Source organism: Kogia breviceps, chromosome 11 (genome assembly GCF_026419965.1).
Source record: "Kogia breviceps isolate mKogBre1 chromosome 11, mKogBre1 haplotype 1, whole genome shotgun sequence".
Classification (NCBI taxonomy): domain Eukaryota; kingdom Metazoa; phylum Chordata; class Mammalia; order Artiodactyla; family Physeteridae; genus Kogia; species Kogia breviceps.
The window spans coordinates 14,864,470-14,881,504 of NC_081320.1; the positions used below are offsets into that span (position 1 = coordinate 14,864,470).

General features: G+C 42.6%; 1 protein-coding gene across 1 annotated transcript in view; it reads right to left on the reverse strand.

The window, feature by feature from the left end:
- DNAH6 (dynein axonemal heavy chain 6) overlaps positions 1–17,035 on the reverse strand; it is a 297,300-nt gene that overhangs the window by 71,172 nt on the left and 209,093 nt on the right. The window contains exons 57-60 of the mRNA XM_059078614.2: positions 15,565–15,729; positions 13,113–13,180; positions 12,327–12,507; positions 9,272–9,451 (exon numbers count right to left, since the gene is read on the reverse strand). Of these exons, the coding sequence (XP_058934597.1) occupies positions 9,272–9,451; positions 12,327–12,507; positions 13,113–13,180; positions 15,565–15,729 (594 nt within the window). The remainder of the gene's footprint in view (positions 1–9,271; positions 9,452–12,326; positions 12,508–13,112; positions 13,181–15,564; positions 15,730–17,035) is intronic.

A 17,035-nucleotide genomic window follows, 5' to 3' on the forward strand; every position in this document is an offset into this window, starting at 1 on the left:
CGCCCTTATGGCTTCAGCGTTGAGGATCCACAGCACAAGGGGCAAAGGTGCCAGGTGAGGCAGGGCTGCCCAATTCCTTGGTCACCTTCAGAGGGATCGAGATGCATTGCTCATGGGGAGATCAGGCAGATTGAAGCAGATTGCACGCTGGAGACCAACTGAGGGCCAAGTCAGATCAAGGTCAAGAAGTGTTCTTCACAAGCCCCTAAAAATGCTGCACTGTCCTTGTGCAGGCCTCCTTGTACCACCCCCAACTCATTCTGCTAACTGGATGGAGCACAAGGGGAAAAGACCTGACTGTCTGTCTCCTCACCAAAAGATAGGCCTCCGTTCCCTAAAATTAAAAGGGCTTGGAGGAAGCATTCACTTATTCTAGAGAACTGGGAAAGCCTTGTTAATTCTCTGGAAAGTTTGGTCAACAAAAAATAGTGGAGTTGTTACTTTAATACACTTAGAAGCAAAGAGTTTTCTTTAACAACCTGACAAGAGGCAGAGAGTTTAAAGTCCAGTGAAGACCTGGTAAGTTCGGTGCCAAAATAAAACATGGAGAATCTTGACACACTCTAAATAACTTTAGTGTGAAATGGAATTATGGATGGGTTTGGTAGACGATGTCCTGGCCAGGGCTGTCACCTACAATTGTGTTTTGGGTTTCTAGTTTCCCTTCCAAATAGCAAAACTCCGGTGTTTTGATGATTCATCCTATAACCCTTTTTCTGTTGGCTCAAGATATTTTCAGGGCATCTTCATTTTTAATTCTTGAAGGAGATTTTAAAGCCTTGAAAAGCATGAATTCCAAAACACCCAGGATGAGAAAAGTGTTATCAAAGTCATTTAGATAGAATTAAAGGATTTACTAATCTTTACCTTGCTTGTTTTAATGCCCACCAACTAAAGGAAGAGGCATGAGAACGGCAACCCCTGCCTTTAGGAACTGAGCTGTGACCCGAGTAGAAATGGCTTCTAAAGGCTGCCACAGCAGATGCATTTCTTGTTGGAAGAGAGCCCAGGTGTGTTTACACAACATGCCTCTCATTTCTCTCAATTCTTCATTTCCATTCTCTCCTGCAGCTCCGATTGCTGCCGGCCCCCTGACCATACAAAGGCCACCAAACAAGACATCTAGAGGAAAAACCAAGCTTGGTCTATTATATAAAAATTGTTTGAATATTTCAACAGCTTTCTTTAATGGAGGGATGCAAACAGCCTCTTCACTCATGAGACACTCATGATGTGTCATATGGTGCTAGGCACCACGGGGGGAAGAAGGGTTGGGTGAGGCTTCCTTCCTGCCTTCTGGGAGGTCAGACTTCAGCAGGAGAGAAGAGCCCACCACCCCAGGCAGAGTGGTGGAAGTTCCACATGAGGCATTCACATGTGTTGGAGAAAGACTGCTGCAAATTGTTTGCTACTCCTTCCATGGAGAAGTGGAGTCTAAATCCCCTCCTCTCGAATCTGGGCTAGATTTAGTGACTCCATTGGTCAAGAGACTACAGCACAAGTGATGCTGCCTGACATCCAAAGCTAGGTCAGAAGAGGCCTTGCAGCTTCCACCTTGGCTTCTTAGAACATTTGATTTGGGGAGCTGCCCTCCTGGAACCCAGTTGCCCTGTTGTGAGCACCCAAGCCACATGGAGAGGTGACTGTAGGAGTTGACATCCCAGCCACGTAAGTGACCACTTTGGACATCCAGCCTCAGAAGACTGCAGCCTCATCCACAGGCTTCACTTAATGAGAAGCTGGCACTTAATCTGAGAGGGAGGGCATTCTAAACAGAGAGGGTCATAAACACAGAAGCATCTGGGGAGTCCAGGGAATGTGAATGGGTCTATTTGGCTGCTGGCAGAGGACTAGCGGGAAATGTGGCTCTAGAGACAGAACGGGGACAGGTTGGATGTGGCTTTGGAACCTGAACTGTGTTTGATGGGCAGTGTCTGCGAAAATCCATTTTGGATCCCCAGAGTACAGAGCAGTGTTTTAAAAACATGAGGCCTGGGCTGGCCTGGCATCCGGAGTGAGAGCCAGCACTGACTACAGGTATAAGGGCATGTAGCAGGAAGTAAAGATGTGTGGCAGGGAAAGAGCATCTATTTACAATTATTACTGTTTTCTACTGTGAGTGGTGTGTATGGAGAGGCCTTTGAGTTGTATTATGGGTGTGAGCACAGATGATTAAAGAAGCCAGAGTGAGCTAAACTGCTCTGCACAGAAAAGGGAACAATACAGACAAGAGGGAATGGGAGCTGGTAGATGGGAAACAGCCAGAGAGGCTGTGTGGGGGATGGGCTGAGAGAAACTCCAGAGGTGAACAGAGGTGACCCCTGTGGATGCTTGGTGCATTTTGCTGTGTGATGAGTGATGCAAACTCTCTCCCCTGGAAATCTTTGGGTAAACTGACATTGCTTGCCAAAGTTTTGTGACATTGAATTTGCTTTTGGGAGATACTAGAATGCTGCCTAAAAGACGATGAGAGGGGGGATACCTTCAAGATGGAGGAGGATTAAGATGTGGAGATCACCTTCCTCCCCACAAATACATCAGAAATACATCTACATGTGGAACTTCTCCTACAGAACACCTGCTGAATGCTGGCAGAAGACCTCAGACTTCCCAAAAGGCAAGAAACTCCCCACGTACCTGGGTAGGGCAAAAGAAAAAAGAAAAAACAGAGACAAAAGAATAGGGATGGGACCTGCACCTCGGGGAGGGAGCTGTGAAGGAGGAAAGGTTTCCACACACTAGGAAGACCCTTACTGGCAGAGATGGGGAGTGTGCAGGGGTGAAGATTTGGAGCCACAGAGGAGAACACAGCAACAAGGGTGCAGAGGGCAAAGTGGAGAGACTCCTGCACAGAGGATCAGTGCCAAGCAACATTCACCAGCCTGAGAGCCTTGTCTGCTCACCCACTGGGATGGGTGGGGGCTGGGAGCTGAGGCTCTGGCTTTGGAGTTCAGATCCCAGGGAGAGGACTGGGGTTGGCTGCGTGAACACAGCCTGAAGGGGGCTAGTGCGCCACAGCTAGCCAGGAGGGAGTCCAGGAAAAAGTCTGGACCTGCCTAAGAGGCAAAAGACCATTGTTTCAGGGTGTGCGAGGAGAGGGGATTTGGAACACTGCCTAAATGAGCCCCAGAGACGGGCGCAAGCCGCGGCTATCAGTGTGGACCCCAGAGAGAGGCATAAAACACTAAGGCTGCTGCTGCAGCCACCAAGAAGCCTGTGTGCAAGTACAGGTCACTATCCACACATCCCCTCCCGGGAGTCTGTGCAGCCCACCATTGCCAGGGTCCCGTGATGCAGGGACAACTTCCCCAGGTGAACACATGGCGAGCCTCAGGCTGTTGCAACGTTATGCCGGCCACGGCTGCCACAGGCTCGTCCCGCATCCCATACCCCTCCCCCTCCAGCCTGAGTGAGCCAGAGCCCCCTAATCAGCTGCTCCTTTAACCCCGTGCTGTCTGGGCAGGGAACAGATGCCCTCAGGTGACCTACACACAGAGGCAGGGCCAAATCCAAAGCTGAACCTCAGGAGCTGTGCGAACAAATAAGAGAAAGGGAAATCTCTCCCAGCAGCCTCAGGAGCCGCGGATTCAATCTCCACAATCAACTTGATGTACTCTGCATCTCTGGAATGCCTGAATAGACAATGAATCATCCCAAATTGAGGTGGTGTAATTTGGGAGCAACTCTAGACTCAGGGTTTGCTTTCTGCATCTAATTTCTTTCTGGTTTTATGTTTATTTTAGTTTAGTCTTTAGAGTTCATTATGATTGGTAGGTTTGTTTACTGATTTGGTTGCTCTCTTCCTTTTTTTAAAACATATATATATATATGTATATATATATTTCTTTTTTCTCTTTTTGTGAGTGTGTATGTGTATGCTTCTTTGTGTGATTTTGTCTGTTTAGCTTTGCTTTTACCATTTGTCCTAGGGTTCTGTCTGTCCAGTTTTGTTTTTAGTATAGTTTTAGCGCTTGTTATCATTGGTGGATTTGTTTTTTGGTTTGGTTGCTCTCTTCTTTCATTCTTTTTCTTTTTTTATTACTTTTAAAATTTTTTATTTTTAATTTTTTAAAAAAAATTTATTTTTTATTTTAATAACTTTTTAATTTAATTTAATTTAATTTAATTTTTTTCTTCCCTTCTTTTTGTCTCCCATTTCTTCTGAGCCATGTGGCTGACAGGGTCTTGGTACTCCAGAGACCTCCCAGTTCCACATAATATCAAATGGTGAAAGCCCTCCCAGAGATCACCATCTCAAAGCTAAGACCCAGCTCCGCTCAATGACCAGCAAGCTACAGTGCAGGAAACCCTATGCCAAACAACTAGCAAGACAGGAACTCAACCACATCCATAAGCAGAGAGGCTGCCTAAAATCATAATAAGGTCACAGACACCCCAAAACACACCACCAGATGTGGTTCTGCCCACCACAAAGACAAGATCGAGACTCATCCACCAGAACACAGGCACCAATACCCTCCACCAGGAAGCCTACACAACCCACTGAACCAACCTTAGCCACTGGGGGCAGAGACCATAAACAACAGGAACTACAAATGTGCAGCCTGTGAAAAGGAGACCCCCTCAAACACAGTAAGTTAAGCAAAATGGGAATTCAGAGAAACACACAGCAGATGAAGGAGCAAGGTAAAAACCCACCAGACCAAACAAATGAAGAGGAAAGAGGCAGTCTACCTGAAAAAGAATTCAGAGTAATGATAGTAAAGATGATCCAAAATCTTGGAAATAGAATGGAGAAAATACAAGAAACGTTTAACAAGGACCTAACAGAACTAAAGAGCGAACAAAGAATGATGACAACACAGTAATTGAAATTAAAAATTCTCTAGAAGGAATCAATAGCAGAATAACTAAGGTAGAAGAATGGATAAATGACCTGGAAGATAAAATAGTGGAAATAACCACCACAGAGCAGAATAAAGAAAAAAGAATGAAAAGAATTGAGGACAGTCTTAGAGACCTTTGGGACAACATTAAACATAGAAACATTAGAATTATAGGGGTCTCAGAAGAAGAAGAGAAAAAGAAAGGGACTGAGAAAATATTTGAAGAGATTATAGTTGAAAACTTCCTTAATATGGGAAAAGAAATAGTCAATCAAGTCCAGGAAGCACAGAGAGTTCCATACAGGATAAATCCAAGGAGAAACACACCAAGGCACATATTAATCGAACTATCAAAAATTAAATACAAAGAAAAAATATTAAAAGCAGCAAGGGAAAAACAACAAATAACATACAAGGGAATCCCCATAAGGTTAACAGCCGATCTTTCAGCAGAAAGTCTGCAAGTCAGAAGGGAGTGGCAGGACATATTTAAAATGATGAAAGGGAAAAACCTACAACCAAGATTACTCTAACCAGCAAGGATCTCATTCAGATTCAATGGAGAAATTAAAACCTTTATAGACAAGCAAAAGCTAAGACAATTCAGCACCACCAAACCAGCTTTACAACAAATGCTAAAGGAACTTCTTTAGGCAGGAAACACAAGAGAAGGAAAAGACCTACAATAACAAACCCAGAACAATTAAGAAAATGGTAATAGGAACATACATATCAATAATTACCTTACATATAAATGGATTAAATGCTCCAACCAAAAAACATAGACTGGCTAAATGGATACAAAAACAAGACCTGTATATATGCTGTCTACAAGAGGCCCACTTCAGACCTAGGGACACATACAGACTGAAAGTGAGGGGATGGAAAAAGATATTCCATGCAAAGGGAACTCGAAACAAAGCTGGAGTAGCAATTCTCATATCAGGCAAAATAGACTTTAAAATAAAGACTATTACAAGAGACAAAGAAGGACACTACATAATGATAAAGGGGTTGATCCAAGAAGACACAACAATTGTAAATAATTATGCACCCAACAGAGGAGCACCTCAATACATAAGGCAAATGTTAAAAGCCATAAAAGGGGAAATCGACACTAACACAATCTTAGTAGGGGACTTTAACACACCACTTTCATCAATGGACAGATCATCCAAAATGAAAATAAATAAGGAAACACAAGCTTTAAATGATACATTGAACAAGATGGACTTAATTAATATTTATAAGACATTCCATCCAAAAACAACAGAATACACTTTCTTCTCAAGTGCTCATGGAACATTCTCCAGGATAGATCATATCTTGGGTCACAAATCAAGCCTTGGTAAATTTAAGAAAATTGAAATCATATCAAGTATCTTGTTTGACCACAATGCTATGAGACTAGATATCAATTACAAGAAAAAGATCTTTAAAAAATACAAACACATGGAAGCTAAACAATACACTACTTAATAACCAAGAGATCACTGAAGAAATCAGAGGAAATAAAAAAATTTCTAAGATCAGGAACAAGACAAGGTTGTACACTCTCACCATTATTATTCAACATAGTTTTGAAAGTTTTAGCCATGGAAATCAGAGAAGAAAAAGAAATAAAAGGAATCCAACTCAGAAAAGAAGTAAAACTGTCACTGTTTGTACATGACATGGTACTATACATAGAGAATCCTAAAGATGCCACCAGAAAACTACTAGAGCTAATCAATGAATTTGGTAAAGTAGCATGATACAAAATTAATGCACAGAAATCTCTTGCATTCCTATACACTAATGATGAAAAATCTGAAAGTGAAATTAAGAAAACACTCCCATTTACCATTGCAACAAAAAGAATAAAATATCTAGGAATAAACCTACCTAAGGAGACAAAAGACCTGTATGCAGAAAACTGTAAGACACTGATGAAAGAAATTAAAGATGATACAAACAGATGGAGAGATATACCATGTTCTTGGATTGGAAAAATCAACATTGTGAAAATGACTATACTACCAAAAGCAAACTACAGATTCAATGCAATCCCTATCAAACTACCACTGGCATTTTTTACAGAACTAGAACAAAAAATTTCACAATTTGTATGGAAACTCAAAAGACCCCAAATAGCCAAAGCAATCTTGAGAAAGAAAAATGGAGCTGGAGGCATCAGGATCCTGGACTTCAGACTCTACTACAACGTTACAGTAATCAAGACAGTATTGTACTGGCACAAAAACAGAAATATAGATCAATGGAACAGGATAGAAAGCCCAGAGATAAACCCACACACATATGGTCACCTTATTTTTGATAAAGGAGGCAAGAATATACAATGGAGAAAAGACAACCTCTTCAATAAGTGGTGCTGGGAAAACTGGATAGCTACATGTAAAAGAATGAAATTAGAACACTCCCTAACACCATACACAAAAATAAACTCTAAATGGATTAAAGACCTAAATGTAAGGCCAGACACTATAAAACTCTTAGAGGAAAACATAGAAAGAACACTCTATGACATAAACCACAGCAAGATCCTTTTTGACCCATCTCCCAGAGAAATGGAAATAAAACCAAAAGTAAACAAATGGGACTAATGAAACTTAAAAGCTTTTGCACAGGAAAGGAAACCATAAACAAGACGAAAAGACAACCCTCAGAATGGGAGAAAATATTTGCAAATGAATCAACAGACAAAGGATTAATCTCCAAAATTTACAAGCAGTGCATGCAGCTCAATATCATAAAAACAAACAACCCAATCCAAAAATGGGCAGAAGACCTAAATAGACATTTCTCCAAAGAAGATATACAGATTGCCAACAAACACATGAAAGAATGCTCAACATCATTAATCATTAGAGAAATGCAAATTAAAACTACAATGAGATATCATCTCACACCGGCCAGATTGGCCATCATCAAAAACTCTAGAAACAATAAATGCTGGAGAGGGTGTGGAGAAAAGGGAACACTCTTGCACTGTTGGTGGGAATGTAAATTGATACAGCCACTATGGAGAACAGTATGGATGTTCCTAAAAAACTAAAAATCGTACTACCATACAACCCAGCAATCCCACTACTGGGCATATACCCTGAGAAAACCATAATTCAAAAAGAGTCATGCCACAATGTTCACTGCCGCTCTATTTACAATAGCCAGGACATGGAAGTAACCTAAGTGTCCATCGACAGATGAATGGATAAAGAAGATATGACACATATATACAATGGAGTATTACTCAGTCATAAAAAGAAATGAAATTGAGTTATTAGTAGTGAGGTGGATGGACCTAGAGACAGTCATACAGAGTGAAGTAAGTCAGAAAGAGAAAAACAAATACCATATGCTAACACATATATATGGAATCTTAAAAAAAAAAAAAGGTTCTGAAGAACCTAGGGGCAAGACAGGTATAAAGATGCAAACGTAGAGAAGGGACTTGAGGACTCGGGGAGGGGGAAGGGTAAGCTGGGATGAAGTGAGAGAGTAGCATTGACATATACATACTACCAAATGTAAAATAGATAGCTAGTGGGAAGCAGCTGCATAGCACAGGGAGATCAGCTCGGTGCTTTGTGTCCACCTAGAGGGATGGGATAGGGAGGGTGGGAGGGAGACACAAGAGGGAGGAGATATAGGGATATATGTATATGTATCGCTAATTCACTTTGATATAAAGCAGAAACTAACACACCATTGTAAAGCAATTATACTTCAATAAAGATGTTAAAAAAAGGGATATGGAAAAAAATTTTTTTTAAAGAGGATGAGAGTTGAAAATATCCTACTCACGGGAGATGAGAGGAAATTCAACTGTGAATAGGAGACCAAGTGGAGAAACCGTAAATAAACAAAGGAATTCTCCCAATTACATGGTGAAAGTAGGAAAGGAACACAGGAAAAGGGGACAAGGCAAGTAAAACCCCTGTAAATAAAACTCAGGGGTTGGGAGGAGAGCCAGTTTTATAACAAGTTCTGGATAAATAAGATACAGAAACCAATCTGCTTAAGGTCAGAGCTATATGAGACTTGGGATGCAACACAGAAAATTCTAACAGCAGAAAGGAAGTTGTATTACTGGAGAGAAAGTATAGAGAAATAGAATGGAGTTGGGACTCTTTGAAGAAAAGAAAAGCAGGTAAGAAGGAAAACAAGCAAGCTGTTAGTTGAGAAGCCAAGAGAAAAAATGAAACTTGCAAAGAAGCTTTCTTTTCATCCTCTGTGGATTGTTCTGTGCACACCGGGCCCCTGAGTCTTTAAGGGGTGTGCTTAAACCATAGTCTGAACTCAAACTCTTGGAGGATTTTATCCAATAACTAAACTCATGATTTGCCTGAGGCAGGAAGTAACTCAACAGGGTTTAAAGAGAAGCCAGAGATAAATTTCATTAACAACAGCAACAACACACTTACCTGTTTAAAATACTTTAGTGAGTACTGATACATAGGATCTATTTCTGAGAGGCTCGCAATAACAAAGTACATAGCAGAGCCTTGAGTGGCCACTGGACGATACTTCTCACGAGCAACGTTTATCATCTGTTCAGTGGACTCTGCTTCCTTCAGCCTGATTTTAATGGCACCGGAAGTGATCTGAATAAACACAAGAAAACAAGTTCTTAAGGATCTGTTTCCAGAAAATGGTGGGATTTTTGGAACATATCCAGTTAGGTCCAGGAAGGAAAGAAGGAGATGATGAATTTGGGATTATAATAAGGGGACCCCCAGACAGATGACTGAGTCTCAGGACTCAATGACCTTCTTCTGGCCGAGCTGACCTCCTTTGCAGGCAGAGTTAGGGATGGGCAAATGGGAATAGGCAACACAGGAGCCCAGGAAGAAGTGGAGCAGAACTTCTCTGAGCCTGGAACCTGGGTAACTTCTGACATGGAAACTCTAACATCCAGGTGCTCCCCAGTTTCCGTGTGAGCAGTCCTCAAATGATTCTGGGCTCCCGTAATAAAAGGAGGTGTGAAGGGAGAAGGGACATCCATGAAACTGCCCACAAGAGGCAGGTGGAGAGAGTCTGGAAGGAAGTGGTACCACATCCCACTCTGGAATAACAAGCAAGTCTAACGTTCTCTCTCTTTTCCTGGCACCCCAGGTGTAGACAGGGAAACTCAGGGGTAGAAGCTGTTGTTTGTGAAGGGTTGTAAACTGTAAGTAAGTTGGAGACATTTACAAGGTGTGTTGCTGTTCTTTTGGTTTTCTGTCTTTTGGGTCTGTGGTTCTGGGGAGCCTTCTTGGGAAGGCTTGGGAGCCAGTGGGCTTTCCAAGATACCTTTCTCTGTCTCCCTCAGTCTCTCTGTCTTTCCCTGTGGCTGTCTGTCCTTGTTCTCCCCCTCCCCCTCATCTTCTTCAGGTGTGGACATTCCTAGGTTGGGAGATCCTCTGTCTCAAGGAAGTCACAGGGTCTAGGGCACGGACCGTGAACAATAACTGTGGGCTCGCTGGTCAGTTTTTGTACTATTGAAGGAGATCATCGTGTTCCTGTCTAGAGCCACAGTGCCCACTGGAAATATAATGTGAGCCACAAATACAATTCCAACTTTTCTAACGAAGTAAAAAGAAACAAGTAAACTGAATTTTTACAATATATTTAACCCAATATAATCCAATCTATCTTGATATATATCAATATATAATCAACATAAAAACTTACTGAGATACTTTTACATTTGGGGGGATTAAGTCTTGGACATCTGTGTGTATTTTACACTAACAACACATCTCAGTTCACACTAGCCACATTTCAAGGGCTCAACAGCTGCATGTGGCTACTGGCTAAGTCTAGACTGTCCTCCCCAGCCCACTAAGGGGGTGGGGAGGGACTTGGTGGTGAAGCTGTGCCCCGGAATCAAAGGCTCACATTCTCCCCATGTTGACCCCTTAGGAACCTGAGGAGGCAAGAAAGGGTAGAGTTGAGTGAGAAACACCAGTCTCAATACTGGACTCAGCTAAAGTCTTTACATCTGAGTAGAAAAAGGGAGGGTGACATGGGAGCAGCTGAATTATGGAGATCTACCCACAAACAATGCTTTATTCCCTGGTGAGCACAGGCCCTGATAATGCAGAACCCAGGGCTAAAGAGAAAGCAAAGTGAACCATTTTCTTCTTTTGGCCAGAGAATATTAGAAGACTATACACCTCAGTTGAGTTTAGTAACTACTTATAGACATTATGTCCTGGAGACTTGAGGCTTCCACAGTGGTGAGGGAAGATAGACCTAGTTTTAAATGAGGGCTCTGGGAATTTAGAGGAGTATGAACTATAGGCAGGAAGTGGCAGGAAATGCAGCCCAGGAACAATCAGTCCTGTCTCTGCTCTACAGAAAGGATGTCTTCAAGGTAAGTCGTTGCAAACAGATACTAGTTGACAGATAAAGACGGCAGTCAGAATACATGTACCTTTACTCCCTACTGAAACCATGACATAGTTATAGTGAAGGGATTTTTTAAAAACACTGCAAATCCACAAAAATGGGAGGAACGGAAGAGGAAATAGCAGACAGAAGGGTGGTAACAACTTAGCAGACCCAGGAAAATGGGTTTCTGAGCTGGCAAAGGGGAAAGCCAAGAACTCACACAATTTGTAAAATAGATTCTTGCTGCATGGAACTTAACAACCTAACAGAAAAGACATGTAATTGGATAGCTACGACATAAGGTAAACAGGGACAAGTGCTGTATTAGAGGTGCAGATAAGGTGTCAGGTGTTCCAAGAAGGAAGCGATCCATTCCAGCTGGAAAGACCAGGGAAGCTTCCTGGAGGGGGGTGACATTAATGTGTATGTAATTGTGTCTTTCCTTTCAACTTATATCCTGTCCCAGTTCTTTATGTGACATGCTTTGTTTGAAAAATGCAGACAAGAAGAGCAGTTGTTACAGTTTATCTACCTTTCCTTCAGTTGGTGAGGGGCCTGCTAGCCAGGCATGTTATTGTGTCTGCCCCGGCAGCTCAGGGGTGGCTACCGTTCTTGCTTTACAAGACTCTGCAGGTTAGTAGAGGGAGATCACCTCCATGCTTTGTGACCACCTAGAGGGGTGGGATAGGGAGGGAGGGAGAGAGATGCAAGAGGGAGGGGATATGGGGACATATGTGTATGTATAGCTGATTTACTTTGTTATACAGCAGAAACTAACACAACATTGTAAAGCAGTTATACTCTAGCTGCGGTGAGCAGGGGCTACTCTTCGTTGTGGTGCACAGGCTTCTCAATGCGGTGGCTTCTCGTTACAGAGCGTGGGCTCTAGGCCCATAAGCTTCAGTAGTTGTGGCTTGCAGGCTCTAGAGCACAGGCTCAGTAGTTGTGGCGCACGGACTTAGCTGCTCCGCGGCACGTGGGATCTTCCCGGACCAGGGCTCGAACCAGTGTCCCCTGTGTTGGCAGGCAGATTCTTAACCACTGCGCCATCAGGGAAGCCCAAATTAACACACGTTCTATAAATAATAAAAATATTTTACTTGCCTTTGAGTCCTGGAGTGTGTCAATGAGCTCTTCATTGTCCAGAATATTTCCCTCAGATGTGAAGAGCATTTTCAGGATTTTCTCTTCGATAGCCTTCAGCTGGTTTTTGTCAGCATTGATCCTCACAATGAGCTCAATCCTTTGTTCTTCCAACTCAGGCTTCTCAAGCCGCACGACATCACTGATGCCAAAGTGAATCCCTAAATTAGGTCTTTGTCAGGGCCCTGACGTTGCTTCTATTTTTCTTTTCCCATTTCTCATTGTTCTTATCCTGAATACTTCTTAGCTGAATACTAATGCTACCAGCCACATCCTAATGCACAAGGCCCTCTTTTGCTGGGTGTCCCCGTGGCTATTCAAAGCACTATGCATAAGTTCTGATTATATATCTTGTATTTCAGAGACCTGCACCTGACCACAGCCCCCATGGTTTCTGCTCACCTTCTCTTAGGAAAACCTGCTCAGTGCTTGACGTCTCTAGTCATTCAATTTCTGTTTCTAACGATTGCTTGTGCCAAGCTGAAATGGTGCCTGGAATGTTCTTTCCAACCCGACATGGGAGACTCTGAAATCCCATCACCTCCGTGAAGTGATTCTTGGTCGCCCCTAAAAAAGGTGCTTTACCTCTGTCCTCTCCCATTTAAACATGCGAACTTAACGTTTCCCCTCCCTTGTTCTTTCATCGTTTGCTCCCATCCTCTATTTGTGAGCTAATCTTTTTCTTAGTCAAAATTTCTAAACAAAATATTAGGAAACCTTTGCCCCCCCCATCCACTTTCTTTTTACCTTAACAACTGATCCTCCAGACCTGATTTGGTTACAGTGAAATTGATGATGGTAACTTTGATGCACACCTAGAAGAGAAGCATAGAGTGATCAGTTCAGACTAACAAAGTATGAACTGCTTTCTTTATTAGAATAGGGCTGATTATTACCCAGCTGGACGTATCCTCAGTCTAATGGTGAACTCACTACCCCTACACGTGGCAAGCAATAAAATCCTAGTCTCACAAAATTATAATGTGATTTTCCCTGCTGCAGTGAGCGATGATCTTGTTTCTCAAATGCCACCGTTAGAAAATGACATTTTAAGGAAAGGTGAGCCAGTGAAGGGTTAGAAAGAAGCAGGGATCAAATGCTAGCTGTACCCGTCCGTGTATGTAGGATGTGGGACAAGCCAGTCCATTCTGAGCTTCAGGTCCTGATCCTTACAAATTGGGAAAATAGGAACAATGCATAGGGTGTTTGTGAGGACTAAATGTGCTAGTAAAAATCACTTAGTTATAGCAACTTTCACTTAGTTTGTCTTTGTTAAAAAGATGATCTTATTAATAATACATAGAGCTTTACATATTTTGTCTCATCATACTATTTTTATGAAAAATTGTTACTATAATCTGATGTTATTGAATAAGTCAACGGCAAAAATCACAAATATAACAAGAGTGTTTGAATGTCATATATTTTATACACACTATTCTTAATTAATTAATTAATTTCTTTGGCTGTGTCGGGTCTTAGTTGTGGCATGTGGGATATTTGTCGCAGCATGAGGAATCTTTCGTTGTGGCGCGTGGGCTCTAGAGCACGCAAGGCTCAGTAGTTGTGGTGCAGGCTTAGTTGCCTCACGGCCTGTGGGATCTTAGTTCCCCGACCAGGGATCGAACCTGCATCCCCTGTATTGGAAGGCAGATTCTTAACCACTGGACCACCAGGGAAGTCCCTATACACATTATTCTTTAAAATTTTTTTTTTGTTTTATTGAGGTATAGTTGATTTACAATGTTGTGTTAGTTTCTGCTGTACAGCAAAGTGATTCAGTTATACATATACATAATTTTAAAATATTCTTTTCCATTATGGTTTATCACAGGATATTGAATATAGTTCCCTGTGCTCTACAGTAGGACCTTGTTGTTTATCTACACACGTTATTCTTGTTTAATCTTCATAAACATATCCTTGAAGTGGCCTTTGTCTCCACTTTATAGTTGATTGACTCGAGGACCCAAGAAATGGAATAATTTACCTGCAGTCACAGAGCTGGGATTGGGGAGGTGTGTGATGTTCCCTCTCAAAAGTTAAATAAAGTGAGAAATCAAAGGCTGTGAGTCAGCACATGGGTCACTTTTCTCAACTCTAAAAGGGAACTTGGGATATGAGCTCTGGCAGCAGCTGTGTAATGAAACTCCTTGAGGTTGACAAGGAAAACCCTGACCTAGGCTTTTAATGTTAGTAGCGTTTCCCTCATTTTATGCAAGAAATGTGTCAATTTCATTCACCCAGAACACATCTAGGGAAGACAGACAGCTATGAGGAATTCAGTTAACTAAAATGAAATGACACTCATTGGAATGCTGTATCCCAAGATGATTTTTAGTGGAGGATGGAGGACTGAAGTTCTGATTGAAGTCCCTTCCCTCACTGCTTGGGCCCCATTAGAGAAGGGGAGGCCCGCGGGGCAGGGAAGACCCCGCAGAGTGAGTGGGTGTGCCTGGACCAGAGTCTGCAGCGGGCTTTGCTGGGGTAGAGCTGTCCCTCTGCGCCCCCTGCGGGAAGGGAGAAAAGGGTCCCAGCTGTCTTAATTTCTGTTACAACTGCCTTGGGCTCTGCAGCACAAGAGTAGGGCTCCTTCTGGATCTTACCGTGGTTCAGAGACCTGTGTGTGGACGTGGGCTTCACACAGCTCCCTTCAAATAGTCTGAGAGCATGAGGAAGGGGAAGGGACAAGATGTCCCTTCCCCAGAACTCTAAGTACAGACACTGGACCTTAGAATCATGACTCTCCAATGTTGCTGATCACCAGAGTTCTTAAGCAGGCTGTCTGCTGGGCACCTGCACACTTACACACGGACAGGTACCCCCTCCCCCAGAGGCTCTCTTAGGCTCTGATTCATTTCTCAGCCATAATAAGAGGGGACAAATGGCCTTGTTCTGGGGAGAGAGAAGAATGATTAGAAGGGAGTGGTGTCCCGTGTCCCGAGGGGCGGCTGGCGACCTGGAGGAACAAGGCAGCAGCCGAAAAGGAGCACAGGGGAGTGAGACAGGCCGGGGCCTGAGGGCCAAGCGGGGAGGGATTTGAGTCCCAACCAGAAGGTAAGCAGACGGGGCGACTGGAATCAGGGTCAGGACTCAGAAGAGAAGCGAGTGGGGGATGGTGGGAGGAGGGGCGTGGCAGAGGGGGAGAGGTGGGAGACCCATCACACCATTAAGATCCTCTCAGGCCGGCAGCTCGTACCTCGGGCAGGTAGTGAGGATTTGGCAATTTGGTCGTCATGTAGAACCTGAAGTTTTTATCGTAATCAATGTCCGAGTCTCCAAGGCGAATGAGCACTCGTCCACCACTGATGAAGGTCTGTTTCAGAAGGATGGGTTCCAGAGCTGGATCCAGGATCTCTCTAAGCTTCAACATTAAAACGAAAATATAAAAAACCAGTCATGAAATGGATGGCAGCAACTTTTCCAAATTTCTTAGGCCTCAGACTTTACTCTGAACGGGCAATTTTTCTGTGACCTTATGGATGTTTCTTAAACTCCTCTCACTACCTCTAACAGTGTACACTTTCCAGGGATTGTTTCATTGATACTCTAAAGAGATAAGAGCATAGGAAGGACATATATTTATTTGGACTAATCTTACACACGATTCGGCCCCAAGAGAAAGCAGCTAAGAAAGTAGGGCCCATAGGGTGGTCCTTGAACAGACCCCAGACAAAGGAAGCTCTGTTCACCTTCATGGTTTTTCTAAGTCAGGAGCTGCAGTCTCCAGCTTGCAGGCCGATCTGGTCCTCCGGGGCCTGTTTTTGTATAGCTCTTGAGCTGAAAATGTTTTTTTACCTTTTTAAAGGGTTGTAAAACAAACAAACAAAGCCCCCAAACTAAACAAAACAAAGAAGAATATTTGTTCAGAGAATATTTGTACAGAGACTGTATGTGACCTGAAAAACCTAAAATATCTGGCTCTTTATAGAAGTTTGTGGATATCTATTCTACGTGACAGCAATTTTTTTTTCCCCTCAAAGCAAATCTGATTTTTGGTAAGAACCTGGGCATGCAGACATTGCCAACAGACCCCATGACAAACATCTTTGTACAGCATGTATGTGAGGGGGGCCCGTGGCCCAGGAGCTGTCAAAATTTGATGTAATCAATAGTTAACAAATCTATTTCATATTGTGATATGGTACCCAAGCATGCAAATTCTTAAAACAAAAGTCTATGAGATAAGGTTTCCCTTACTATATATGATATAACTTTGTGCTTCTTAAAGTCTATTCTACGACACACCCCACGTGGAAGAAGTAGACTAAGCTCTACCTGAGGATTACTTGGCTACGTGTTCAACACTCTGTCTCCATTTCCTCTGATAATATGTTTTCAAGTATTTCTTTATTATTGTTAACATTTAAAAATCTGTATGGCACGACAACTACTTGAGGGGAAGATAAGATTTCTTTCTACCAAGTGAGACACTGTGATACTTGAGGCACAAAAACAGAGCTAGTTTTTCTTTTCTAGTTTCATGTTGGCTTATTTTAACAGAACGAAGTGACGTTTGTTGTAAAGTATATGTAACCTATGTTAACTTCGTGGTCTGAAGTGTTTAGCTATCAAGCAGATTCTTTAGTGGACCAAATCTTTTGTCACTGAAGTGTTCTGAAGTATATACCTTGATGTTTACAAGAAAAATACTTGTTAAAGCAACTTTC